General features: G+C 58.2%; 3 protein-coding genes across 18 annotated transcripts in view; 2 read left to right on the plus strand and 1 right to left on the minus strand.

Moving 5' to 3' along the window:
* Positions 1–16,184, plus strand: part of TSC1 (TSC complex subunit 1) — a 48,886-nt gene extending 32,702 nt beyond the window's left edge. For all 3 annotated transcript variants that reach the window (XM_046022346.1, XM_046022345.1, XM_046022347.1), the window contains exons 13-23: positions 1,557–1,626; positions 2,098–2,202; positions 2,486–3,044; positions 3,987–4,030; positions 4,638–4,804; positions 5,585–5,767; positions 6,626–6,736; positions 7,425–7,547; positions 10,329–10,516; positions 10,602–10,763; positions 11,072–16,184. In XM_046022346.1, coding sequence (XP_045878302.1) covers positions 1,557–1,626; positions 2,098–2,202; positions 2,486–3,044; positions 3,987–4,030; positions 4,638–4,804; positions 5,585–5,767; positions 6,626–6,736; positions 7,425–7,547; positions 10,329–10,516; positions 10,602–10,763; positions 11,072–11,585 — 2,226 coding nt within the window. In that variant the 3' untranslated portion in view covers positions 11,586–16,184. The remainder of the gene's footprint in view (positions 1–1,556; positions 1,627–2,097; positions 2,203–2,485; positions 3,045–3,986; positions 4,031–4,637; positions 4,805–5,584; positions 5,768–6,625; positions 6,737–7,424; positions 7,548–10,328; positions 10,517–10,601; positions 10,764–11,071) is intronic.
* Positions 16,185–17,108: 924 nt separating this feature from the next.
* Positions 17,109–27,005, minus strand: SPACA9 (sperm acrosome associated 9). 13 transcript variants are annotated; one of them, XM_046023033.1, is made up of 6 exons: positions 26,140–26,309; positions 23,989–24,575; positions 22,663–22,753; positions 20,877–21,054; positions 18,547–18,749; positions 17,116–18,146 (listed from the first exon to the last, which is right to left on the minus strand). In XM_046023033.1, the coding sequence occupies exons 4-6, from the start codon at positions 21,018–21,020 to the stop codon at positions 17,816–17,818; spliced, it is 678 nt and encodes a 225-aa protein (XP_045878989.1). In that variant the 5' UTR covers positions 21,021–21,054; positions 22,663–22,753; positions 23,989–24,575; positions 26,140–26,309; the 3' UTR covers positions 17,116–17,815. The 13 variants fall into 13 exon arrangements, with proteins under 13 accessions (XP_045878998.1, XP_045878989.1, XP_045878988.1 ...); XM_046023032.1 differs by lacking the exon at positions 26,140–26,309 and adding an exon at positions 25,704–26,133 and having other exon boundaries at positions 24,424–24,575; XM_046023031.1 differs by lacking the exon at positions 26,140–26,309 and adding an exon at positions 25,704–26,133 and having other exon boundaries at positions 24,383–24,575.
* Positions 26,406–27,271, plus strand: part of AK8 (adenylate kinase 8) — a 117,401-nt gene continuing 116,535 nt past the window's right edge. For both annotated transcript variants that reach the window (XM_046023026.1, XM_046023028.1), the window contains exon 1: positions 26,406–26,533. In XM_046023026.1, the coding sequence (XP_045878982.1) occupies positions 26,450–26,533 (84 nt within the window). In that variant the 5' untranslated portion in view covers positions 26,406–26,449. The remainder of the gene's footprint in view (positions 26,534–27,271) is intronic.

The following is a 27,271-nucleotide window of genomic DNA, read 5'->3' on the forward strand; positions in this document are numbered from 1 at the left end:
ACCTGCCCTTTCCCCTCTTGACCACGTTGGCGTTTGCTCTCATGGTACAGAGCGATGTGGGGGAGAAGGGCCGGCCCCCAGCGCAGACCGGGGCCGGCACCAGCTGCCTGTGCACGTTGCCGCCTTCTGTCACGTGTGTCTTCGGTTTGAAAGAACAAAAGATAAAGCCAGAATGCCAGTGCCTTAAGAGTGTTCATGGAAAGGAGCAAGAAGGATTTATTTTAGTATATCGTGACCCTTGAGGACATACCTATTTAGTATTCTTTGAGCTAAAGTAGGGGATCCATCACAAACCCTGGTGCCGTAACGGGAGTTGACAGCTAGACCAGCTGCATTTCTCGGGGAGCGCCAGTGCGACGTGAAGGGACAGCCGACCGACGGCCGATGCTTGTTTAGACCCGGGCGTGGGGCAGGCTGCTGCTTACGTGACCCGCTGTCACTTCAAAATAAACAATGGACAGGCTTTGCTGCTGGTGGCAAAATTCAGTTTTCAGGTAAAATTAGAGTACGAAAAACCCGGTCTCTGTCGCCATGAGCTTGATGGTATCCCCGAGACTTTTGTGAAGAGATTGAAAAGTTCTAGGGAGCCCGGTGAGTAATCGAGTTTTTGATGTCATGTGGTGAATATTTCCACACTGGGAAGCCCAACGGGGTGAGTCAGGATCTTCTAAGTGTCCGGTTGTGTGATGGTCCAGAGCCGCCGTAGGCAAAAGTGCAGAGCCCAGAGTGCCCCCGCGGTCTCAAACACAGCATGAAGGTGGCATGGCCTGCTTCCAGATTCCACGTGGTAACCCCTGAGAAATGACTCCTTGTCAAGTCATCAAAGATTAAGTCTTTTCATAACCGCTTAACCCTGGGGCTTAGAAGTTCCTTCGTATGCTGTAGCCAAAAGAACACACTGCCGCAGCTTGAGCACAGAGGCTGGTCTGAGCTTCCGGCTTCCTCCCGGTCAGCCAGCCACGGAAGAGGTTCACTCGTCTCACTGACTCTGTGTGTATTGTTTTGGAAACCGTAGTTATTTTTCATAAGAATTTGTATCATTTATGTTTACATATAATGGATTTAGTATTGTTATTATTATTTTTTAAAGATTTTATTTATTTATTTGAGAGAGAGACAATGAGAGAGAGTCTGAGAGGCGAGAAGGTCTGAGGGAGAAGCAGACTCCCCGTGGAGCTGGGAGCCTGATATGGGACTCGATCCCGGGACTACGGGATCTACCTCAGGACTACCTGAGCCGAAGGCAATTGCTTAACCAACTGAGCCACCCAGTCACCCTGGGTTCATTATTTTTAAGTGAAGTAGTGAACATTTTAAAAATGTTGGTTTTGATTTCTAGGGTAGTAACTGTACTAGAACCACATAAAAGCTCATGGGACTCCTGGATTTTAAGACAATGAAGGTACCTTGAGACCAAACAGTGCTTAAACCACTGAGCCAAATGTTAAACTCTTTTATTATGTGTTAAAGTTTAGATTTTTAGGATATGTCTCTTACACAAGAGAACACGTACACAATTTTCTGCCTTATGACATAAATGGTACCTATCTTTGCAGGAAGAGAAAACAGATTCAGCAAGGCCCTGTCTACACAGACAGCACCATCTCCCGAATGACAGAGGATTAGGTAAAGTCTCTGGGTAACCCTAGACCTTGCTTGTCTCTTCTTGGGTTATGTGTACAAACAAGGAAATTCGGTAACACCACAAACTGATGACGGCCAGAGAGAGTGAGGCGTAATTAATCCGAAAAACCAACCTAATAATAGTATCAAAAAAAGCCTTTAAGCTGTTGCCGTGAAGTACATGTTTTTTCGTGTGTTTTGAGCTGGTCAGGTTGTGTTGTTGATCTGATCTCTCAGGTGTTGAGAATGGAGGATTTTATTTTCTGTGGGGTTATGTTTTTCAATACCTTTACTTAGACTCCCTGCGGTAGCCTCGCGTTCTGGGGCCGCTCCGGGGGGAGGCTGGTTCTAGCCTCCTCGCTTCAGTCAGCAGGAAGAACGCTTGTGGACACCATCCACGCGGGGCGAGCCCTGTCACAGTTGGGGGGTTTCCAGTGTAGTTCTTTGACTTGAGCTGTTTTCGTTTCTCTTTAGAAGAGCTGCCTGGCAGCAAAGGTTCTGTCGCTCTAAGTGACCTTCCGGGGTTTTTAGGAGACCTGGCCTCCGAAGAAGACAGCGTCGAGAAAGCTAAAGAAGAAGGTAGCGTGTGGGGTTCTGGGCTCGGACGAGATCACCGCGAGATGGTGAAGCTCTCCTTGCGCCCTGAAACCGGGACTGAGTGTCAACTCTCCCAGACTGGCTCGGGTTTTCTTCTCCTGGGGGAAGGAGGTGGCAGGTTTATTCTGGGTCCTACGCCGGGGAAAGGGGTGGCCCTTTAAGTGTCGCAGCATGTTGCCCTTGGCGGCACACAGCCCCACACGGCCCGGCCTTACCCAGGTGGCCCATTTACAGTGCCGGCTCTTGTCTCCCTCCCTCCTCTCAGCGGCCATCTCTAAAGAACTGTCCGAGATCACGACGGCAGAGACCGAGCCCCTGGTTCTTCGAGGAGGCTTTGACTCTCCCTTCTACCAGGACAATCTCCCGGGCTGTCCTCGCAAGAACCATTCGGCCTCCTCTGGCGCTCAGGGCGCCAGTGTGAACCCTGAACATTCAAACTCCTCCCTGGACAAGCTTGGGCCTGACACACCAAAGCAAGCCTTTACTCCCATAGACCCGCCCTGCGGAGGCGCCGCCGAGAGCCCTGCCGGGCACAGGGAGCGCCAGACTTCGCTGGAGACCAGCATCCTCACTCCCAGCCCTTGTAAAATTCCGCCTCAGAGGGGAGTGGGGTTTGGAAGTGGGCAGCCTCCCCCTTACGATCATCTTTTTGAGGTGGCATTGCCAAAGACCGCCCATCATTTTGTCAGCAAGAAGACCAAGGAACTGTTAAAGAAAGCAAAAGGAAACGCAGAGGAAGACTATCCGCCCTCGACCTCCCCCGCGGAAGTCCTGGACAGGCTGGTCCAGCAGGGAGCGGACGCGCACAGCAAGGAGCTGAGCAAGTAAGGCCCCGCCGCGGCGTCCCTTCCCTCGCCATGCCCATGGCGGGAGGCTCGGCGAGAGCAGGAGGGGAATGGGACTTGTCCTCCACGCTCACGGCGGCGGCCGGCTGCCCTCTGTCCTTCCAGCCGCTGCCTTTGCCCGTGCGCGGCCGCCAGCCTCCTGCAAGGGCGCTTGGGTGAGCTCACCCCGGGGCCGCCCTGTGGGGCTGTGTGCTCTGAGAACGTGAGGGGGAGGGTCTGGTATCCAGGTGACCTAGGAATCCCTGTCCCGGTGTATCCTTCTCCAGCCGTAGGTAATGCGGTTCCTCTGATGAGAAGCAAGTCAGTGGTTTTGGGGTGACCCCTCCCGCACGCCCGCGCTCGCACACAGGCTGGCCTCCGAGAGGCCTGAGCCACTGTCCCCACCCTTCCTCTTATGGCCCTTTTCAACGGTTACGGAGAGGGGGGCGGGGGAATCACCAGTTCCAGGGTCCGAATCCTTGGCTCTTGCTAAACAAGGTCTTGGTTTTAATTTTTCTTCAACGTCATGATCTTTGGAATTTGACAGATTTCTCTTGTTGAATGAGATTTGGTGTAATGGGCTCAGGTACATGGCACCTCCGGTACACGGCTCAGGTACCTGGCACACTGAGTAGAAAGTAGCTGGCATTATGTTGGGGCGCTCTGTCGCCTTGGAGAGCCGAGCAGAGATCGGCCGTGGCACGAGCTCCAAGGGAGGGCGTCCGCACCCGGGGGAGCCGGTCGTGCTTGCTGGGCGTGCCGGCCCCCCGTCCGGTGCTCACCGCCATCTCTGACACCCTGGGGACCTGGGGATCGAAACTTTGTTACGCCGTTGCTGCTTTTGACTGCAAGGAAGTGATCCAGCCTTGCGGTAATGAACAGCCCCAAGAAGGCTGTCCGGGCGAGCTCGCTAACTTTGTTCCCCCGGACCTTTCTTCCTAGGTTGTCTTTACCCAGCAAGTCTGTCGACTGGACCCACTTTGGAGGTAAAGTTGTTACTTGCTCTCCAGACCAGCCCGCGCGGGTCCTGCGCGCCTGTTGCCTTTTCTGCCCCGGAGGAGGCGTGCCCTGTAGGAACAGGTCCCCCTTGGCTGCTGCTCCAGCCAGCGTATCTGCTTGGCCCTAATATCCCAGACGTTGCGGAGCTAGCGTTTTCTGCTTCTGGGAAGTGGCACGTAGCAGGTGCTCGAGGCTGGAAGTTCAGAAAGCGCCGACCTCGTGCTCGGCTTTCGTAGGAAAGAGCCCAGTGAGGTCCGTGGCGGGAGCTGGGCCTGGCGGAGGACACAGCATGGGGGGGGAAGGAGGGCGCCTCGAAGAACCGTACGTATGGTTGGGTCTGCGGGGAGGAGTCAGTGAAGCTCTCAGGAGTCCTCCCACCTTCTAGCGTTTTGTGTTCCTTCAGGGGCAGCCGGGTAGTCAGTGCTCCCCTCTCCCGACGCACGACCGTCGCTGAGACGCAGGCGGCCTTTGCCGAGGGAGCAGGGACTTGTCCCTGCGAGAGGCGCGTTTCTGAAGCTGGCGGACCGGGGCAGGCTCTAGACGGAACCGTCTGTAAAAGGCCTCTCTGCCACCCTCCCTCTGCTTTAAAACCAGGTTCCCCGCCCTCCGACGAGACCCGCGCCCTCCGCAACCAGCTGCTCTTGCTGCACAACCAGCTGCTGTACGAGCGCTTCCAGAGGCAGCAGCACGCGCTCCGGAACAGGCGGCTCCTCCGCAAGGCGGTCAAGGCGGCGGCCCTGGAGGAGCACAACGCGGCCATGGTGAGCGCCCCGGGGGCCGCGGGCAGGGCGCGCCTCGGGCTCTGGGGTTCGCGCGGGCTCCGTCTTCTGGAAGGAGCGGCTGCCGGCTCGGGGCCCAGGTGTCCGGGCCCGGCTCCGCGCACCGCCGCGGCTCGGGGTTGGCTGCTCAGTCTCTGAGGGTGACCGAATGGCCCTGGTGGGACAAGTGGCTTTCGTGTGTACTTGACATCGCCTGTGACGGTCACAGAGTCAGAGGCACGATTTTGTTCCTCCAAAGGCAAAACCAGCTCTCCTGAAGCTGTTTGTGACAAAAATCTGACAGCACCGGCGAGCAGCCCGTCAGACCGAGAGGCTCTGCCACTCCTCCCCTCAGGGAAGTCACTCGGCCTCTGCAGCCTCTGTCACCCGTTCCGCGAAACGGGGGGGCTACCAGCAGCAGCCACTTCGCAGCCGTGCTGCCCGAGGAGGTCCCGGGACCCCGTGCTCACCGCCGGGGTGGCAGCCGGTGTTAGGGACCTGGCTGCTGATTAGAGGTCTTGGGCCAGCGCTGGTGGTTAGGACTTCGGAAGGTGTTGGGAGTAACTGGCGCCTGAGAGGGGTTCTTCGGCGGCTCCCGATCCCTGTGCCGCTGGCAGGTGGGTGGCCCTGGCCCGCAAGTCCGGCTGGACAGTCGCGGGCTGGTGGCTGCGATGGCTGCGGTTACAGCTGCAGGGCGGCATGCGGCCGTCGGCACAGGTGACGCGGCGCCTCACCGCCCTGTCGGGAGGCAGCTACGATGACCGCGTCTTTGCTCTCCGCCAGAAAGACCAGTTGAAGTTGCAAGAGAAGGACATCCAGATCTGGAAGGTCAGCGTGCAGAAGGAGCAGGCCCGCTACAGCCAGCTGCAGGAGCAGCGGGACACGATGGTGGCCCAGCTGCACAGCCAGATCCGACAGCTGCAGCACGACCGCGAGGAGTTCTACAACCAGAGCCAGGAGCTGCAGGTACGGCGGCCGCCCCGGGCCCGGGCCGCTGGGGCAGGGCACCGGAGGCGCCTCGCTCAGCCCGACGGACAGGAAGGGCTTTTCTCTCTGATTCGGCGGCGCCTAGACGCCATCTCAGGCTGAGGTTCCCCCGCCGGCTCGGGTCGTACGCAGCTCCTGTGGCATTTTGGTCAGTTCCTGGCATTCCAAGGCAAAAAGAAACGCTTGACCGTTGTGCTTTTAAGCAGATCTGAACAACTTAGTCCTTACGCCCCGACAACCCAGCAGCTGTTTGAGGACAGTAGACCTAAGTTTACGTTGTCGTAGATTTTGTTTTTAAACGACCACCGTGACTCCCCACTGCTGTGTGTGTCCCTGTTGGGCACCGCAGAGGCTCAGACCTTGGAGTCACACTGAACACCGACGCCCTCTTTTCCCGTTTCACGCCGGTATTCACACAGTGCTTTGTAGCCCAGCAAACCCCAGAACCCTGCTTTGCAGACGTGCCTACATCCCCTGCCCTCGCTAGTGCGTCTGCTACCCGCTCTCCACTGTCTCCAGCGTGCAGTTCACACGACGAGCGGCAGGTGTCGCTGCGTTTCCCTCAGACACTTCATTCTCCCCGCCCCAGCGCTGTGGGTTAGCTTGGTTTGGGGACTGCGGATCTAAGAGCATCTTTGCTCTTTTGCTAAACAAATCAGGAACTCAGAAATCAGCCATAACTTGATTTTTGAAACTAAGAAACTAAATCCTAGTGACCCAAGAATAGTAGAGCAGCTGCAAAGCTGGGCTTCCCCACTTGTCCGCGGCGGACGGCCGGGTTGGGTGGCGCCCTGGCCGGAGGCGGTGGGTAAGTTCCTGGCGCGTCTCTCCGGGCAGACGAAGCTGGAGGACTGCAGGAACATGATCGCGGAGCTGCGTCTGGAACTGAAGAAGGCCAACAGCAAGGTGTGTCACACCGAGCTGCTGCTCAGTCAGGTGTCCCAGAAGGTAAGCAGCGGGGCAGGCCGGCTCTCCTCTCTCACCTCTAACTGACGTTCTTCCTCCAGACGGGGTGAGGCCGTTATCTGCCTGCCTCCCGCTGGGCTTCCCACCCGGCCGAGGCAGCCTCCCCCCCCCACCCCAGGGGACAAGGGGCAGTGTGTGGAGGCATCACTGGCATCACGTGGGCAGGGACCTGGATGCTGCGACCCGCCCCACAAGGCACAGGACCGGTTCCGCAGTGCAGAAGCACCCGGCCTGCACCCGGGTCTGTGTGTGCCCCTGGGAACCCTCTCTTAGATCCTCGTTTACATAAACGTGGGAAGTTTGCTCACAAAATGCTCCTGAGCTAGGGTCCCTCCCCTTTTGGGATTCACCGCACTCTGTATAGTTTATGTATGAGCCCGTGCGTTTTCCGGGGCTTTAACCCTGGGCTCGTGTCCCCGCGGTGAAGGTCACACACGTCCGTCCTCCGCAGGCATCCTGTGGGTGGCCACTTTGATGTAGCGACTCTGCACTGCTTCCCCTTTGCTCAGCGCCCTCCTCCCCACCAGCCGTTGTATTAGCGGATTTGAAACTGGGGGAGTTTATTGTCCCCTAGCACTGACACCCGGACTTGCAAGCCAGCCCCTGTGTACGCCCACCGGCCAGATGTGGGCTACGGGGGCGCTCACGTTGCCCGCTCTGTTTCGGTTAGCTCTCGAACAGTGAGTCGGTCCAGCAGCAGATGGAGTTCTTGAACCGGCAGCTGTTGGTCCTCGGGGAGGTCAACGAGTTGTATCTGGAACAACTGCAGAGCAAGCACTCGGACACCACAAAGGTATGCGGGGGCTCAGGGAGCCGCGCCTGGGGGATGGGGAGCCCGTAGGACCCAGGCAGCGGGTCTGCGGCCGCATGGCATGGTCGTGGCCCCGTGGACGAGCCCTCTACGGCCATCGTGCGAGCTTGTTGCCCCCGGTTGGCTTGCTTTGCAGTGAAGTCAGGGTACGTGAAAGCGCCGCACGGTAATTGGTACAGAGTAGCTGATAGAGGGTTTGTCTTCTCTTACCAGTGCCCGCTGCGAGAGAGGGGGAGAGAGAGAGAGAGAGACAAAAAAAGGATAGGAAACCAGTTCTGTTGAACATAACGCTCAGGACTGTGGGTATATACTGGTACACATATTTTTTCTCCCTTTTAATGTTGAATTTAATTTCAGCAGACGGCGGTTCAGTCCTGGCAACAAGGCCGGTGTTGGCATGATCTTACACTACTGAGTGTCTCACCGCTGGTGTTGAGGCAGAAGTTTCATGTCACTTCATAAATAGCCTCGGGTAATGTTAGTGAATGAGCTGGGAATGAGTTGGGATGGAATTTTCATAGTAAATGCTCAGATGCCTCCTGTCACTAACTTCTCCCTCACACACAGGCCTACTTTTTAGGATTTCTTGGGTTTGTGCTTTGTAAAGCTTTTTTGGCCAAACGTAGAAAGTAGTCTTAGAAGCAGAGAGATGTAATTTTCATAATAGAGTTACTCCTTATTTCGCAGCTCCTCTCAGCTCTCAGATTTAGACTCCCTTTAGAAGGATGTTAAATGTGGAACTTTCTAGAAACCAGCTAGCACTCATTTTGGAGGTATAATGGGCTTGGAAAAGAATGAGGGGAAAAGAGACCTAAGAGACAGGAGACCCTCTGAAAATGCTGACTGAAATGCATTCCTAACATTTGCCGAGAGAAGTCAGCTGGGCTGGCCTCTGTGCTGTTGCCTTCGGCTGGAGCACTTGGACTCCTGGGACCTCCCACAGCCACCTGATCTCTCTGGACCCTGTTTCACAGTCCCGACGTGGATGTGATGACCCTGACTGGTAGCAGCTGGGGTGTCTACGGTTGTAAGCAGGAACAAAGACTCCACTAACCCAGCATAACAAAAAGAAGTTCATTATTTCACTTGACAAGAAGTCCGAAAGCCAGTGGGTTCTGGGCTGGCCCAGTCAGTTTAGGGACAGTATCCAAGAGCCCGGTTCTGAGTGCCTGACTGGCTTGGTCCGTAGAGCATGCCTTTATCTTTTTACAATTAAAAAAATTTTTTTTAAGGTTTTGTCTTTTTTTAGTTTTTTAATTTAAGTGGTGTCTATACCCCATGTGGGGCTTGAGCTCACAACCCTGAGATCAAGAGTATGGACAGATGGACAGGACGTGTGACTCTTGATCTCGGGGTTGTGAGTTTGAGCCCCATGTGCGGCATAGAGATTACTTTAAAAAAAGTGCCCCATTTTTCCACTCTGCTGCACCATTCGGCCTGTCCTAGCCACCTTGTCCTCTGGCTAGCTGTGCCGATGGTTGCAAGGTGTGAGCCACAGGAATGGCGGTCAAGGGTAGACAGACACCACGATCTCCCCCGGAAGAGGAGAGGTCGCTTCCTGCGGGTCTCTCAGTGAGGAAACTTTGCCAGGAACCCTCTACCAGACTCCCCACCCTTGCTGTTAGCCAGGATTGTGTTTTGTGTCCCTCCTTAGCTTAGTCATTGCCTTGGACCTGTCAGAATTTGCCCTCGGACCTGGAGTCAGGCTTCCTCTTGTTCAGTCAAGTGGGGAGGCAGGGTGGTACCGGAGAGTCCGCTTGGGCATGGCTGCTAGGTGTGGGGTAGGACGTCCTGCAGTGGTTGTGAGGGTTCGTGGAGGCGCATGGATGTTCCTAGTCCAGTGGTCGGCTTGACTCTCCATAAAGAACTGCTGTCACTGACGACAAAGGCCCGGTTGGTTCGCCTCACCTGTGCTGAAGTCTGGAGTCCTCAGGCACGGCTCGAACGGCCGTGATCTGGTGCCCAGTCCTGAGCTTCAGTCTGTGGAGTTTTGCTCCAGGAAAGCAGTCACTGGTCGTCTTCGAGGCAGGGACACCCCCATGGAAGTTCATCTCCTTGCTCCTTGTTTTCTATCCTTTTTTTTTTTTTTCGATTTTATTTAGTAAGTTGAGTTACTCTGGATTCAGCTGCCTTGGTCTGTCGGCAGGCAGCCATCTGCCTGGCGTGATCTGCGGGCCTCCGGGGTGCCCGAGCCACATGTGCGGCATGGCCTGAGCGAGCCTGTCCCACCGCGCTGCGCCCGCTGCCTTTCCCTCAGTCGGTGTGCGGGGAGAAGAGCCTGACGGATGACAATCAGCTGCGACCCCACAACGCTGAAAGAAGCGGATATCAGTGTAGCTTCCTCTGGCGTCTGTGAATGTCACGTTGACGTGGTTGATCCTCCTGTTCACGTTTTTATATAAAGTTTATTTTTTTAAGCTTTTTCTTACTGATACATAAGCTGTAAGTTTATTAAAAACTCAGAGATATAAAATGTATTTTAACTCACTCTTCTCCTGGTTTGTTGCCCTCCTAAACGTGACACGGTGATACACTGTCGTGCAAAATGCCTAGTCATGTTTCAGATGATTTCCTCAGGGGCGGATTTCAAGGAAGGGCTACTAGAGTAACGCTTCCTGCCGGCTTTCTTTGCAGCAAGTTGTAGGACCTCAGATTTGGGGCAGCAGTGCCCCGAAGCGCCTTCTTCGTGCGCGGAGCCTTGCTTTCGCGCAACAGAGGTAGCACGCTTGTTTCCTCGGGGACTAACTCCAGCCCCTCTCGTAGGAGGTGGAGATGATGAAAGCTGCGTGTCGGAAAGAACTAGAAAAAAACAGAAGCCACGTTCTCCAGCAGAATCAGAGGCTTGATACCTGCCAGAAACGGATTTTGGAACTGGAATCTCACCTGGCCAAGAAAGACCACCTTCTCTTGGAGCAGAAGAAATATTTAGAAGATGTCAAAGTCCAGGCAAGGTAACTTCGGTGGGCACGGGTTTCTGTGGGGATGGTTTCCTTTGTCAGCGGGGCTTCCTATATCCTGGGGTGGTCTGTGTTTCAGAGGACAGCTGCAGGCGGCAGAGAGCAGGTATGAGGCTCAGAAAAGGATCACCCAAGTGTTTGAATTGGAGATCTTAGATTTATACGGCAGGTTGGAGAAGGACGGCCTCCTGAAGAAACTTGAAGAAGAAAAGGCAGAAGCAGCCGAAGCGGCAGAAGAAAGGTAGGAGCAAAGAGGCGGGAGCAGCGGCCTTGTCCCTGAGCCACCAGCAACAGAACAGGGCGTGAGAAACTGTCCCCTGTGGCCTCTCTGGTTCCCTGTCCTTGGCCCTGAATCGCAGGATGTGGTCACAGGAAGTGCTCACACGTGTGATCTCTGTCCGGTCCCGCCATGAGACTCGGTGTCTCTTGCTCGGGTTTTCCCGCTGGAAAGCGTAGAGTTCGGTGTCTGCACGGGCCATCGTAGTTGGACGCCTCCCATCCCCACAGGCGCTGCCAACCCCACCCCTCTTCTCCCTGGATTTCTTACAGGCTTGCCTGTTGCAAGGACGGCTGCTCGGATTCTGTAACAGGGCATAACGAAGAGGCATCTGGCCACAACGGCGAGACCAAGCCCCCCCGACCCGGGGGCAGCAGCGCAAGTAGAGGGGGTGGAGGCGGCGGCGGCGGCGAGCTCCCGACCCCGGAGAAACCCCTGAGCCAGAGGGCAGGCCTGTTCAGCAGCCGGTGGGAAACTGCCGTGGGAGGGTCCGCCACCAGCATCCCCACGACTGTCGGCTCCCTGCCCAGCTCAAAAAGCTTCCTAGGCATGAAGGCACGAGAGTTATTTCGTAATAAGAGTGAGAGCCAGTGTGATGAAGACGGCGTGACCATCAGTAGCCTTTCCGAGACGCTAAAGACCGAACTGGGCAGAGACCTGGGCGCGGAAGCCAAGACCCCCCTGAACCTCGACGGCCCGCACCCTTCCCCCCCAAACCCGGACAGTGTTGGACAGCTGCACATCATGGACTACAACGAGACTCATCATGAACACAGCGAAGGATGACGGTCAATCAGTGTTAACTTGCAGGTTGCTGGCTTAGAACAGGAGGTGTGAACGCACGTTCCCAGGCTTTCCTATTTCCGGGGTCTGGGTGGCTAGCTCACGCGGTGGCAACGGGATGGAGGTCGTTTTGACAGTTGACTGAACGCAGAACGGTTTTTGGATCTGGCATTGAGATGCCTCTTAACGTCCCCCCTCAGCCCGCCCCCCAGCCTGTCTTTTGTTTACCCCTCAGTGTGGACTAACCCGAGGGCCGGTTCGCGTTCCTCAGTAGCTTTATTTTCTTCCTTCCCCCGCAATGGTCGCGCCCTTTGAACCTGTGCAATATGAGGCCAGATTGAATCTTTGAGTCTAACACACACTCTCTCCTTTCCCGACACTCGGAGAACGGGTCAGCTCTCCGTTAGCCCAGGTAACTGTGGTGTCGCAGGTAAGTCTGGTTCTGTCCCTTCCGCGGGGGGGGGGTAGCTTGCGAAGCTGGTCGATTTCACGTGAGAACTTGTCACTGCTTTTTGGTTCTGAAGTGCAGCCCCTGAAGCAGCAGCAGCTCTAGGGAAACAGTGGTTTATTTGCCTGTCCGTTCTTTGGCGGTTCTGCTAAGCTTTCTAGAAAGTTCTGTGTGAACCGTGTGTTGGTAAGAGGCGTCTGGAGCTGGCGCCGTGGAGACCGCCCTTCCTCTTTGGGAATGCTCTGTCCCTCCTTCCCCGCTATCTCTTATTTATTTGGTGTTTGCTGGAAAGCTGAGATCGCTCCGACCAGGCTGGCGGGGGGATGATGAAATCCGCTCCCTGCAGGAGGGGAAGGTGGGGGGCTGAGCAGTTGCCCGAGAAGCCCTTATGGACGAGGAACCGTCCCTCAGGCACGGCTGTGCTAACTGAGCCTTGGGGTTCAACTCCTCACCCCGGTCTGTCTGCCTGTCTCTGTTCGTGTTCCCGTGAGCCTCTCGTTTATGTCAGCTTCTCGGTGATGCTGCCGCAGAAAGGCTCTGAAGGTCCAAAGAGTTTCTTCAGCATTTAAATGACCATTGCTTCTCAGGCTGGGGGAGCCGCCTCGCTGTTGCTGGTTCTAGACCACTAAAAAGGTAACAGCTTTCTCACGCCAGCCGAACTTTCTGGGGCCGACCCATGGGGAGTTTGATGATGCTCCCGTCCTGCACGTTGGTAGTGGCCGAGCCTTCTAGGGCAGAGTCCCGGTGAGCGTTGACAAAGGCCGTCTGACGTGCACCCCGGGCTGCCCGCACACGCTCAGGGGAGGGGATCCCGGCGCAGCCTCTGAACTCAGCACAGGCTCCGGAGGTAGAAGCTAGGAGCCGGAGAGTTGTTGCTTAGTGTCCCAGCTGAGGCAAGGGGAGACTGGTAGGAAAGAGCCGATGAACTTGGTTTTTCTCTTTTTATTCTTTTAGTTAAAAGTATACGAGGGTTCAGCCGTGGAGGGGGGAAGGATGGACTGTAATGGTACGAAATCTTACTGCTTCCAGACGCTTCCAGCACGTGAGGGGAAAGGTCTCTTCTTTTTAGGGTTGTAGTAAATATTCTAGCACTCCTAACCAGAGGGGCCTAGGTCACGAGAGACGCTATGTCGCCACAACTGCGCTAGCGGAGACCTCGTCAGGACAGGATTTCCCAGTGCGCCCAGCTGCCCGGCCCGCCAGCGGCTGCTGCACGTCCCGTGTGGACGAGCGATAACTGCACGTGGTGAATTCAGCTTTGTCCAAAGGAAAGCTTGAAATCGAGCATGTCCTATTTCCTAGTTCAGTTTTAGAAAAGCAAAACACGAACAAATTCAGAAAGGAAAAAAATGTTAACTGGATTCCTACTGAAACCAGGTCAGAATGCTCACCCTCCCCCAACCCGAGGGACCCGCGCCATGGAACAAAGACACCAGGCATTTAAATCAAATCTTTTCCCTGATTAACTGGCAAAGGCAGAGGCCGATGTAAAGAAAAAAAAATTTTTATTAAGAACCGAGCAGATCGTACGGCTACAGGGAGGGAGGAGGCAGTATGGCGGCGTGGGCCGCGGCCTGCGCGGGGGGCTCCGCGGGCAGGCGTCTGGGGGACTGTTGAGGTATGCAGCCTAAACACTTCGGGTTTTATGCCACAAGGGACTCGAGTCCGTAGTAAGGTTTAGTTTGGTTTTAAAAACAATAAACCCGCCAGGAGTCAACAGGGCACTTGACTGCGCCACAGCGAGTCTTTTTCAGGACGGAAAGGTGACAGCAGAGGGACGCGAGGGAGAGAACCCGGGTCTGGGAGCCGGAGGGCAGAGGAAGGAGAACAGTTAGCGGCGGGGCAGAGCCGGCCTCCAGACGGTCGAGCAGCAGCTGTTGTTGGCCCAGCTCAGGCTTGGGCTGCCGCTGCCCTGCCACTCGGGGCGGACTTGCCTGCCCCAGAGCCACGTGGCCAGTGTGCGTGACCTGCTCTGATCCCCACGCGACACGAACCAAGGTCGGGCCCTGGGGTTGGAGTCTGCTGCTTGGGCAGCATGAAATTTGTTTTCAGAAGTAGCACTACAGTACCGGGGGTGGGGGTGGGGGTGGGCTGGGGGATGTTGGCAGCGGTGGGCGGAGCGGCTGCGGGCTGTCCGTGGAGAAAGTGCATTCCCGAGTCCACTGTGGGCCGGAAGCACATGGACCTCTCTCAGGACTTTGAGGGATTTTTCAAAAGCTTTCGACAGGGTTTTGCCATGAAATCTACAGAAATCGTGAGTATAGCACTGGAAGAAAGATCTGGTCACAAGAAAGAAAAATCCAAAGGCAGGAGACAGGTCCTTTCTTGGGTAGGAGGTTTTAAAGGCTTCCGTGCAGCCGAATGCTAGGCCGGCCGCGGCCTCCCTAGTGTGGTCAGCAGAGCGTTCTAGCCGCTGGGGGCTCTTAGCAGGCTCCGTGGGGGCTGCTGCTCTGTGCGCCAGAATGCGTATGCCGTGTGCGGGGCGGAAAGGGGCCGGCTCTTCTGAGCAGGGAACCTGGGAGCCACTGACGCGGATGGCGAGCACACTGTGCCGCCGTGGTCCAAGAGGCCGGCACATGATGGGGCCAAATCAGGATGACAGCACAGGAAACTCCAGACCCTGGGCTGTCCCCGTGTCCAGTGGTTTTGTCACAAGAGGCCAAAGTCTCGTGGTTGTGTAGAAGGGGATGGCTGATATGGTGGCTGCGATGAGGGGATCCCTGTGAGCTGGGCCCTGGGGGTTCAGACTCCCAGTTCCAAACGAAAACGTGGGTGTTTCTGTGTCGAGAATATAGCATGTGCTGTGATTAGCCAGTGGGGTTTGTACCAAACACTAGAACGTGCCACTTGGAGCCAGAAGGAATGGAAGAATGAGGGAGAGGAAGTGCCACGCGCAGGTGGCGGTGGGGGGATGCCACGTGGGTGGAGCAGGGGGTGGGTGGTGCAGAGGCTTGGTCTGGAGCCGCGGTCCAGGTGGAGGGCCACCCAGCCTGGGGATGTTCTCAGAGAGGCCAGCGCCTCTCAGAGTGGTCCCGGGACAAGCCTGATGCCACCCACATCTGCAGGGACGAGAGGGTCTCGTGGAATGACCCCCGCCAGCGCAGTTCCCTCTGCTCCCTTCCACTGTGCAGGTGCCCGCTAGAAACTGACCCACGTCTCCAGCCCCGGCACGTCTGTGTCTGTCTCTGCCCAGTCTTCTGTAGCGTGCGCCCCACCCCCCCCACCCCCGGTGCTATGGTGCCATCGGTCGCCCTCCATGACGCTTGTCTGGATAGGCGAGAGAGCACGTGTAGGTCGGGGCCTGGCCTCGAGGCTGCTGCTGTGACCCTTGTCCCCACGTGGCTCATGTTGCCATCAGTGCCGCTCTGACGTTCGCGGGGAGAGTGGGTTTCCATCTTTGCCTCGCCGTCCTCCGGTCTGTACACGCTCACCTGAGAGAGGAGGGGCCGTAGCGACGAGGGAAGCCTGCCGGGGGTAGGGAGTGCCCGTGTCTGCGACTACAGAGGAACGAACCCTCTGCCCCCATTCCCTCCACCACCACATCGTCCATCTGGGAGAAGTAGGCTAGTTGAGTCGTTGAACAGATGTTTTAGAGGAGACCCCTGCGAGTTTGAGAACCCCCAGATCAACCCCTCCTCCCTTCCCCCACTCGCTACAGTGTTCGGACAGGAGGCTACCCGCAGACACTCCGGCTGGTCAAAGAGGTGGCCGGGCGTTTTGCACAAGGAAGAATCAGTGATCACTTTTTGGAAGACTTCTGTGGACCATAATAAGTATGTAGCGGAGGAACAGATTTTGTTAAGATGTAATCTAGTTTTGTAAGTCAATCATGGATCAGCCACCTGTGGCTAACGTGCGGTTTAAAGGGGTCCCATCAGTGGAAAAAAAGGGTTTTTTAACTGACTGCTTTTAGTTAAATTTGAGAAAGTCCTCTCTTGTCAAAAGGTTTAAACCTTCCCGCCTTGATCTTAAAAGCATGTCAAACAATCCACGTCAGGCGCCATAAACAAAAACTGCGAGAGAAAATGGTACAATCTTAGTGAACGGGAATTGGAATCAAAAGGGTTTGCTGTCCTTCTTAGAATGTTCTAAAATGTCAAGGCAGTTGCTTGTGTTTAACTGTGAACAAATAAAAATCTATTGTTTTGCACTACTCTGCTGTGTTAACATGAAGTGACTCACGCTGGCCTCCGAGGGGCTCCTAGGCCAAGCAGGGATCTGCCCACGGATGCAGAGGCTCTGGCCTGGCTTGGTTGGTCACCAGGGGTGGCTGGAGGAGATGCTGGCAAGTAGAATCTGCCTTTTGTCTCTCTGAGACCCTTTTTGTTCCGGCCAATTCTCTGGCCCACAGCCACAGATCCTGTCTCTGCCTCCAGTTCCCACCTTCCCCCGCCGATGGGCCTGGTGGCATGGGGAGGGGGGTGACCTGGGTCATCCCCACCCACGCTCTCCAAGCGGGGCGGCCTGCGGGGCCTGCGCTGCTGTCTCGCCTCGTACTTGGAGTGCACTCGCCTCCCTCTGGGTTGGCAGGCTGTTGGCTTTAATACAGGCCTTTCGGGTGTCCAGGTGACACGGAAGTCATCGAGAGCTTACCGGTCACGTGCCGTGAGCGTGCCGGGGAAGGTGCAGGCGGCACCCACTGCCTTCCTTCCCAAACACCGTCAGGGTTTGGAGGGAGGCAGGGAACCACCTCAGACAGTGGCTCGACCAGCCTCGCCTCTCCATCTCTTCCGAGGAGCAGCCACTTCCAGCTGCCCCGGAAGCGGGTGCGCTCTGCCCCTGTTAATGGCAGAAGCAGCTCTAGGAGAGAAAGACTCAGAGATGGTGGTGTTTATTCCATCTGGAAAGCTCAGGTGTCTGTCCAGATTCTGGTCTGAACAGCTTCTAGCTACGGAAGGCCAGTCAGGAGCCGGCCTGTGGGCCTCGGCATGAGCCCCCGAGAGCCAGAGTCTGCAGTGGGTGCTCCTGGCCTGTGCTTTCGTTGCTCGTGAGGCCACGGGCCAGTGTCCTCTGAGATCTGAGGGTGAATGTTGTTCTCTGTAAGGAAAAATTACCAGGCCAGAGCCAGGCAGAAAGGTGGGAGAACACATTTTATTCTTGTCGGTCGCCCCCGAGGAAGCAAGAATACAGAAGCTAGGTCGCCCCCTGCGAAGGGAAAAGCCGACAGTCAGCCAGCACTTCCAGCAAGCTCAGAAGCCAGAGACACGTTTTAGAACGTCGGGGCCGGGACTGTGTTGTGGACAGCAGGACACGGTCCTTGCACAGGAGCCACGACATCAGAATTCTTCCCGCTTCTCTCATGGTCTCCCTCTCCCAAGTAAAGGAGAGCAAAGGCAGGTTCATTCCCCTTTGGGTTTTGGTCCGGAGACCTAATCACACCGAGGAAGGCCACCGTGCCGGCCCTCAGCACCCCTGCGGGCCAAGCAGCCAGGCCTTGCCGGAAAGCCGGACCTGCCGCGTGGCCAGGCCTGGCCGGGTTGCTGGCTGGAGACCCCAGAGCACCCGGGCAGGCCGCCGGCCCCAGCTCTCAGCAGCCTCCCCGGGACACCGTCTCGCAACAACACTGGACGTGGGGTCCTCGCCGCTGGCACAGAGCCCGACACTCAGAGGCGGGCAGAGCTTGGCAGTGAGAGAGGGAGGGAGAGAGGTTCTCGACAGTACACTGGGCAGGCCCTCTGGGGTTCTTCTGTGGGGGGACTGCGGGGGCCGAAGGCTGGATCAGCCGGTGGAGACCGAGTTAAGTGACCAGGCGCCCTACGGGCCGCGCCAGGTTGCCGGCTCTGAGTTAGAGCCTCCCGCCAGGTGGTCTCCAGGGAGGTTTGGGACATCCTCTGTCCCCCACAGGCCTGGGGCTGTCTTTTGGAAGTTGCCTATATTTGTGCTTTCTTAACCGAGGCTGGAAGCCTGCGACCCGGGGAGGACGGGCGGCTGCCCCGGCGGCTTCCTGGCGTGCCCGGGGCTCACTCACGTGCTGTAGGGCTTTGCGGGGCAGCTTCTCCGAGTGGGCGACCCACTCTTTCATTAAGTCCAGGACGATGGGGATGAGGCTGACGATGCCTCCGTAGTGGTTCCTGGCCTCGTCGCAACTCAGGTGGTTCACCACGTCGTGCGGGTACCTGCGGGGCGGCAGGAGGGGCTCCATGCAGACCGGGGCGGGCTCTGGTCCTGGACGCCCCTCACAGTCCCCGGGGGAGGCTGGTCTCCCCGGGGGAGGCATGCCAGCTCCAGCGAGAGGGCTCGGGTCCCGCTCTACCTGCGGCCTCAGCGGCCCTCATGTGCCCTAAAGTGGCCTGTGGGGTTCGCCCCTCCAGTAAGCCGGTGGGCCCGGGATTTCCCACTGGGGCAGCGGGTACGGACTGTCGCCACAGGCTCTGTCTGTGGGATGCACCTGCCCTCTCCCCGGAAGCCTGCTCCTTCCTGCGGGAGCCCTCCCGCCCCCCCGCCACCACCACCTCGCTGCCCTACGCCCGCGCACAGGCCGCCGGGGCCTCCGGAACAGGCCCAGAAGCGACTTACTTGGCTCTGAGGCTGCTCAGGTCGTTGCTCTGGCTAACGAGGGATTTGCATTTCTCAAGCAGGTTGGTGGTGACCGGGGTGCCGGAGTGCAGGGCTTCGACGTGCTGACACAGCTTGTTCAGCTCCGCGCAGACGTCCAGGAACATGAGCAGGACCCGCCGGTCCGTGGAGTTGCTGCAGTAGTGCTCCGTGTAGCTCTGCACCTGCGAGGGCGCGCACGACGGGAGCTCGGGGCACCGCCGCGCCCGGGCCCGCCCACCCTCCCGGAGCCGCGGGCACCCGTCACCCCGAAGCGTCTGAACGCAGAGCCACGGCCTGCAGTTACACTGACGGAGGGTCCTGGGCGCCGTGCAGGCCGGGCCTCGCTGCTCACAACTCGCTCCCCGAAACCCCATGTGAGCCCCCGCCGACACCTGAAGCACAGAGCGCTGCTCCCTGACCTTGGATGCCACAGGCCCACGCAGGACCCACTGCGGGGCAATGGAGATTCATTGTCCTGTGTTTCCAAGGCAGAGGAAGCGGGGGACAGGGGAGCCAGGAGAGGGATCATCCACAGAAGAAAACGTAGTCTTTACCTCACACCACACACCCCGACATCAACTCTAGGAGGAAGTGCTTAAATGCCAAAACAGAACGAAAGCTCCCTGTGACCGTGTTCCGGACGCAGGAGTTGGGACGCCTTTCTCAGGTCATCAAAGGTGTTCAGAACGGGGAGATGGCCGACCCACTTTCAACCCACTCCTTGGCAGGGAGCGGAGGTCCTTCCCAGGCAGGGGCTCTTCCTCTCTAGGCAGCCTTGGGCCCCGCTGCCCCCATTGCTCTGGCTCTGAGGTCAGGCAAGCCAGGAGGCCCGGCCTCGGGCCGAGGAGGAACTGGTTCCCGTCCAGGCAGGATTCACCGGCCCATTTCCCAGACACAGGCCCTACCTGTGACGAGCGGGTGGCCAGGGGCTTCACCTCCCTCCTCTAGCAGCCAGAATGTTCTAAGTCTAAACCAGGGTTTTGTGGCTGCTGCTGGTTGCCCTTCTGTTGCCAGGGGAGGTCTTCCCCAGTGATCTGAGCGGTTCCAAGTGCAGCAGCTCTGTGCGGGGGCAGGGGCTCTGGCAGCTTCCATATCTGCCGCGGAGGGCGAGGGGGGCCTGGCCCACAGGGTGACTCCAACAAAGCCACTGGGCTCCCTGGTGTGTGTGTGTCGGTCACCTCTGGGTAACCCAGGTCCGGGGACGGCCAGGTGAGGCCCGTGAGTCCATGCTTCCCCTGGAGAGTCAAACCCCGGGGCCCCTGTTTACCAAGAGCCTTTGCTGAACCGAAGGCGAGAAGGCCACTCCCTGTGCCCATGAGGGGCTGGGGCCACTGAGCGCTGATGCCGAGTGGAGCAGAGGCTGGGGGAGGGGGGCGGGGGCGGGGTGAGGGTCTCCGATGCTCCTTCCTGACACTGAAAACCTGTCCAGTGGCCTTGGAAGTCTGAGCCTTTGGGGAATGGGCTAGAAAAAGGATGTAGCTACTTGACTTCCAAATAGTTCAGGGGAAAGAGGCTGTTTTCTGTAGGTTTAAAAAATGTTCAAGTTAAAAAGTCGGGAGAGGCTTTTACATCTATTAGAAGCAAGTTTTTGAAGGATGCTGCTCTCTGTGGCTCTGTGCGCTTCTCCTAAGCAGGTCGGAGCTCTAGTGCACGCACCCGGCCCACCCCGTGAGCCGCTGGCCTTCCACAAGCTGACTCGTGGGCCCGCCGCATGTCTGCACTTGGGACGGTCCCTAGTGTGCGCTGCTTCCTGGAAGGTGTGCTCGGTCTCGAGGCCTCCACGTTCTGCAGAGCACCCTGGGATAGCAGCTGACTCACGAGGACGCCAGGTTGGGTGAAAATGTTTGCAGATGGGGGCTGGGGGGCGGAGCAATGTGCTTGGCCCCTCGCAGCTTCTCAGACCCACCAGCGTCCGACAGCCCGGACCACAGGCATCAGACGCTGGCTGAGAGTCTCCCTCGTGGTCTCCCTAAATCCACAAACTCTCCAGAGGTTCTCTCTGCAGGGCAGATAATTGGGCACAGACAGGTGCCTCCGGGCTGGAGGTCACAGAGGGCACGTGGTGCTGAGCCGGGACCTGAACCCTGGCCGGCAGTCTGCAGCCCATGTTTGTAACCCCTCCTGAGAGGCCTGGGGAGGGGACGCCAGGCTCGTTCCACTAGTTAGGCTCCGAGTCCTGTCTCTGGCACAAAGCTGCTTGCCCCCTCCGGGCCTGTTTCATCTTTTAAGCAAGGTATTGCCCAGGAAATCTGCGCCTGACAGGCCTCGGAGGGCGCGGCCCCACCGCCCGTCAGCCCAGGAGCCGCCACCTGTCCGATGCTGGAGATGGGCCGGATCTTGTCGTGGGCGTTCTCTCTGCAGCGGTCCAGAGCGGCGATGAAGGTGAACTGTTGCTGTTGGAAGAGTTTGTACTTCTGCTCGATGTTTCGAAGAGACTCCTTCACCTCGTTCATTGTCTTCCTCCGCGGTCACTCACAGAAGGGGGATCTGTGGGGAGGAACAGCGCAGGGGTGAGGCCCCAGGCACAGGTTGCAGACCCAGCTCTGGAGTCCCAGACCTGCCTGCCTAGGCCCCTCTTGGGGGAGCACCGTGCTCACTGCAGATCCTCCAGGCCCTCCAAGACAGAGCAGAGCCTGACCCACGTCCCTGTACCCTCCCGGGACATGTTCCTTGCCATCAGCTGTGACTTTCTTCCCCCAAGTGTGGACAAGGGTTACTCTGGTCCCCGGTTTCTCCAGACCGTGGACACACACACACACACACACACACACACACGGCCTCCAGGGGATCACAGAATACGTCACAGAGAATTAAATCTGTGACTATCCCTTTGGACCAAATAATTTTAAAACATCTGCCTCTTTGCAATTGGTGGGAAAGTCTAGGGATTGTTTCCAGTGGGCCGAGCAGAGGAAGAGCCTGCACTAGGGGGTCGAGTGTGAAAAGATGCAGTTTCCCTGCTCTGTGCTTGGGTCAGGAGCTCTGCTCTCAGGCTGGCACACTCTCCGGGCAGGGGCTGGCCCTCGGCAACTACTCCCTGCCTCCCACGTGCACTGCGGGAATGAGCCTGATGGGAAACATGAACCGCGTGGGGCGTGCTCTCTTGTGGTGCCTCACAGACTGTCCCTGGTGAGGTTCAGGTAGTCCACAAGGTGTCTAGAATCTTCTGTGAGCAGAGAAGGCTGTGGCTTCTGCTCTCTGTGACATCACGGTTTTGCTGAGCCCATGCCAGAAGCCCAGGTCCCAGGTCCCAGAACACCAGACCCGGAAGAGAACCCAGTCGGTGAATGCCCCCCCACTTAGCTCCCGGGGGGCAGCTGAAGTCCAGGTGTCACAGCGAGCTTGTCAGACACAGCCTAGGTCCCAGGCTTCCTGACACCGAACCAGAGTCCTCAAGGCTGCCCCAGCTGCCGCGCCTCTGCCAGGAGGCTGAGCCAAGCTAGGGTCCAAGTGAGTCCTTGCAAGGGCCAGGGTGGGGCAGGAGACATTCCAGGCTTCCCGGCAGGCCCCAGGTAGAGAGGAACGAGCCCGAGGGAGACAGGAGGCCATTTCTTTCTGCCGTGTCTCCCTCAGCATCCAGAGCCCATGGCAGGGCTGGAGCAGGGAGGGCGTCTCCATGCCAAGAAGAGGGATGGAAGGAAATGCGAGAACAGACGAGCAGGTGGCCTCCAGGACGCAAAGGGGCAGCACATCAGAGACCCTGGGGGGGGGGGGTGGTGCTGGGAGCTGAGCTGCGCCAGGATGGGCCCTGGTAACGGCGCCCTGTGACCCTCAGTGGGTTCGCGCCCAACTCCGCCTCCCGCCCCCACCCTGGGGGCCACCACGCCTGTTCGCTCACAGCGACTGCAGCTCCAGGGGCGTGGGGGACCTGGGCCAGGGCCGGGAAGGGCGCCGGTGTCTCCCACTCAGTCCCTCGCCCACTGTGGGTGAGCGGGAAGGGGAGCCTGGGCTGTGGGGATGCGGTGGGGGCCCCCTGTTTGTCAGACACCTGGACCACCTGCCAAGGTCCCCCTCTCCCCTGCCCAGAGGCGGCGGGGGCGGACGCGGTGAAATGCGGCAAGGTTTTAGGTTGTGCCTCCCCCGGCACAGGCTTACCAGGCGGATGAGGCCGGTGAGGCACGCGGTGTGAGATTTCGGGGGGCACCACAGAGCCCCACAATTGAGCCAGGTGAAAATATTTCACACTCTATTTGAAGAAATAAAAGTTAATACCAAAAAAGTCCACAAAGTACCTGAATTTTACGTAAACGCGGGATGGGACCCAGTGCTGGGAACGTAAATTTCTAATAGTTGAGTCTCGATGGATTTTTTTCCATTTATTTTGATTTTTTAAAATGTTATTCGTCCCGATTACAGGGGCTTGGGGCTCCCTTCACGTTCTGTGCCAAGGCAACTGCCTTACTTGCCTCAGTTTGCCTAGTTTGGGCCTGGGGCTTACAAGTACTTCGGGGCTGAAGGCCTAGAAGAGTCGGAGCCCAGCACACAGGTGGGTCTCTGGGGAGGAGGGGGAGCACGTGCTCTCAGCCTGGCCTTCCCCCATTAATGCTCAGGGCTGAGGTGGGTGGTTAAGAACCCAAGTCCTGGGGTCCCAGAGTCCCGGGTTGAAATCCTGGGTTTCCCTACTTCTTGCCAGCCTCGGGGTGAGCCTCCGAGTGCCAATATGCTGTCGGGAGAGGACAGGGCCAGCCTCCAGCCTTGAGGTGGTGAGGTGGCGGGTGGCAGGTGTGGAGCCCAGGGCCCGGAATGCGGCAGCGTCTGGTTGCCAGGGCGGTCAAAGCGGCTGTGATTACACGGTGTGCACACAATCACCGGAGCATGCCACGACAGGCATGCTGTGCACCCTGAAAGCAGCAGGGGCTGCTGAGGGCCTAACCTCAAAGGAGAGAGAGGCGGGGAGGGTGAGCAGCGGGGTGGGGACCCTGGCTAGAGGCTGGGAGGGGGTTCTGTGGCAATACTGTGAGCGAGCACAGAAGGCCCCGGACAGGGTAAGGCCGAGGGACCCCGAGTGCCAGACAAAGCGAAAAACCACTGGAGACCAAAAGGGGTAAGAAGCACGTCATAAATTCATTCGTTCGTTCGTTCGTTCATTCATTCTGCAATGCCTCCCATATGCCAGACACCATTTTGAGTGCTGGGTATACACAGCATCGAGACAAGATCCCCTTTCCTGGAGGAATTTTATCTTTTAGAGTGGGAGGCAGAAACTAATGAGTAAACAAACCCCGTTTTAGATGCTAAAGAGGGTGTGTTGGGATGAAGGGCTTCACAGTCTGCAAGAGGGTCCTCTGCAGGAGGGGCGGAGCGAGACTAGCGCCATGCTCCAGCCCTCGGGGAAATCCTCATCACCCACCCCAACCCACCTAACAGCAGTTACCCTCCAGGGGGCCCTTGGACGACCCTGGCCATGCGTTAAGTCCTCACCTATGAAGGAACCATGATTATCCACACGTGACAGATGACAAAGCTGAGGTTACCCAGCTAGAAGTGAGCAAACCAGGATTCCCCACTCAGCTCTGCCTGGATTTATACAGCCTGGGCTTTCAGATAGCTCCCTCCCCGTTCTGTGATGGTCCATAGAGACAGACATGCCAGACATCAGACTGACCAGGGCTGGGAGCAGGCGGGTTGGCCTGAAAAGCTGCCTGAACCCTCCTAGGGTTCCACGCACTGGCTGGACCCCTGGGCCTTATTTCCACTCCCGTTGAGCCTTTTCTCTGTTCCCCATCCCCTAGGGGGCTTCCCTATGTGTCTGACTCCCTGCCACCCTCCTGGGGCTTCCTGGGGGCGGTTAAGTTCTCTAAGGCTACAGCACTACCTCGGCTGGTGGCCCCAAGAGCCCCTGAGAGCAAAACTGACTTGGTTCTTGATCCTAGCGACTTGTGACATGCACACCAGGAACGTCGTGAGAAGAGCTGTAACAAGCTACCCAAAGTGACCGTCCCTTGAACGAGATTCACTGCAGCCAGATTAGTGTGGATGAAAGGCACAGAGTGCAGGCACTTCTCGATCTGGGGGAGGAGGAAGGAAAAAATGATTACCCCATAGGTTTTAGGCTTTAATTGATTTGTATTTTTCCAGGCTGCTAAAGAAGATTAAATCGTGGTATGAAAAGCGCCTAAGGCTTAAAATAAATGAGGAGAAAGGCAAGTCATTTCAGAAATGTCCAGGAAGCAAACTGAACCTTTCCAGTGCAAATTGAGGGTTTGGTTGTTGTGTTCTTTGTTCGGGGGGAGGCAGCTCCCTCTTCCCCCCTAGCTGTCTCTGCAGTTGGCTTTCACGAGCCAACCCAGGTGCACGCCTTGAGGAGCAGCTCTGAGGGGAGGAGGCAGAACGGCAGCCTTTGCCATCGGAGGGCATGTCTCTGGGCAAGTGGCGGGTGGTAAGGACTTTGGCTAGGAGTCAAGATGCCAGTCCTGGCTCTGCCTTTGCTTAACAACTGAACTTAGCCAACAATTTCCCCCTTTCTGGGCCTCCGTTTATCCAGCTGTAAAATCAGGGGGGTTGGATTAGAAGATCGTCAAGGGGACTTCTGATTTTAATGCTTCACGGTCAAGAACTGAAGCATTAAGTCATTAGTGACTGGAAGCCACTCAGCCAACTACTTTTCACCATTCGGATCCTCCGATTTCTTAGCGGTAAAATGGGAATGAAAGTACCTGCTTCTCAGGGCGGGTGCCAAGATGAAACAAGGAAATATGGCCAATAGTAGCCCCTATGCGTTGTGTACTTCCTACACGGCAGTGACCCATACTTCGGGTATATTAGCTCTGGAATCCTTCCATAATCCCACTTCACAGGCACAGAGCAGGCTCACCAGGCTAGGTGGAGCCAGGAGTTGAACTCGGGGCAATCTGTACTGACAATGTCAGATGTCCTGTCTGTCCATCATGTACAGACCCCATAGTTCTGTTAAGAACACTGAGACCTCAAAGCCAGTAGCTCCTCCTAAAAATGGCAACAGACAAAAGCTCGAGCTCCCAGTTCAGCGCTGTCTCACGCCAGGCTGCCCTGACCCACGGGGACTGGTGCACCGCCCATGCTCCTTCCCTCCACCACGTCCCACCCCAGCCCAGTCCCCTCCATTCTCTTCCCCGGCCTGCTTGAACCTTGCTGGTCCTAGAGCGCCCTTCACTTACAGAGCGTTCTGAAGCTGGCGTGCCTCCGAGGGTGTCTGGGGCCCCGGAGGGGCGGGGAGGCCCTTACCGGGGCTGGGGAGGCGGATGGGTGGGGTGGGGAGGTCGATGAGAAGGGGCGGGGTCGCGGGCCCGATTGTTCCCGTGGGTGCCATAGCAATCGGGTCACGTGGCAGACCCGCCCCACCCCGTGAGCCAAGGCCTTCGCGTCCCAGGGACTCCCCTACTTTTTCAAACCGTCCCCCAACTTCTATTCATTTTAAAGATGGGGAAACTGAGGCCCAGAGAGCAGAGCTAGGCGGCCCTCGGAGCTCCCAACGCCCGGGTCGGGGTGCGATGGCGGAACCAGCGCAGGACCCGCCTCCCGTCCCCTCGGCTGGGGTGTGGGGGGGTTAACGTGACCCCGGGCGTCCCAGCCCCGGGGGCCCTCCCGAGGCACCTCTGGTCCCAGAAGGCCACTGCTGGAGCGGCCTGAGGGGTCCCGCTGAGACGTGCAGACGGCGGAGCGAGGCCGGCGCGGGGAAGCACCTGCCCCGGGGAGGCACCGGGCCCCCGGCGGCTGAGCGCGCGGTAGGAGGAGCGGGGGACCAGGCCCGGTTCCAGCCTCGCGGGCCGGCGGCCGCGCGCTGATGACGTAGCGCGGCGGCCCTAGCGACGCGGTCTCCAGGGAGCGGGCGCGCACTGATGACGCGGCGGCGCGCCGGCCCTAGCGACGCGGTCTCCAGGGAGCGGGCGAGCTGCACCGCGGCATGGACGCGACCACCGCCCCGCACCACATACCCCCGGAAATGCCCCAGTACGGGGAGACGTACCACGTCTTCGAGCTGATGCAGGTGACCGAGGCAGCCCCGTCCGGTCGCGGCACCGGGCGCGGGCCGGGAGCCTCCGTCGCGAGAGCGGGGTGCGCGGCGGCGACCCCGCAGCTGAGGGGCGCCCCACTCCTGTACCGCCGGGCCCCGAGGGATGACTCGGTCGGAGGACGCCCCTGCCCCTAACCTGCGGACCCCGGACGGGGGAAGGGGGCGGGCCACCCGGCCAGGATTGGGTCCCGGCTCTGGGCCGCCGCTCAATGGCCTGGACCAAGTCCCGGTCGCTTCTCCGCTGGGGCAGCGGTGCAATGCCAGGTCGCAGGAGCTGGTCGTGGGGGGGCCCTCCCGCACGGACAGCCCCCAGCCTGTCTGCAGTGGTGGTTTCTGACCTGCGCAGTGTCCGGGTTCAGGTGACATCGCCGACCCCAAGAGGGCTGCCTCCCGGGACAGCGGCGTTTCCCACCTGGCCCGTCTTCATCAGGGCGGGGAGCCCGGGCTGCTCCCAACCTCTCCCGCTGGGCGGCTCACTCGACTGGGCCCTCTGGCCCTGGGTGCACTTTGGCAAAGCCCCGCTTCTTCCGGTGGCCCTTCTGCACCTCCCAGCAAAGGCTTTCGGGAGCTGCACTGGAAGGTCTGTCCCTCCGACGTGAGGGCCAAAGGGAAGCGGGAGCCCAGGTTCCAGAGCATTTGCTCCTCCAGAGACAGCCTACCCCAGAGGGGTCACCCGTGCTCGTTTGAGCCTCTGACCTGCACACGTGAGAG

Source organism: Meles meles, chromosome 11 (genome assembly GCF_922984935.1).
Source record: "Meles meles chromosome 11, mMelMel3.1 paternal haplotype, whole genome shotgun sequence".
Lineage (NCBI taxonomy): Eukaryota > Metazoa > Chordata > Mammalia > Carnivora > Mustelidae > Meles > Meles meles.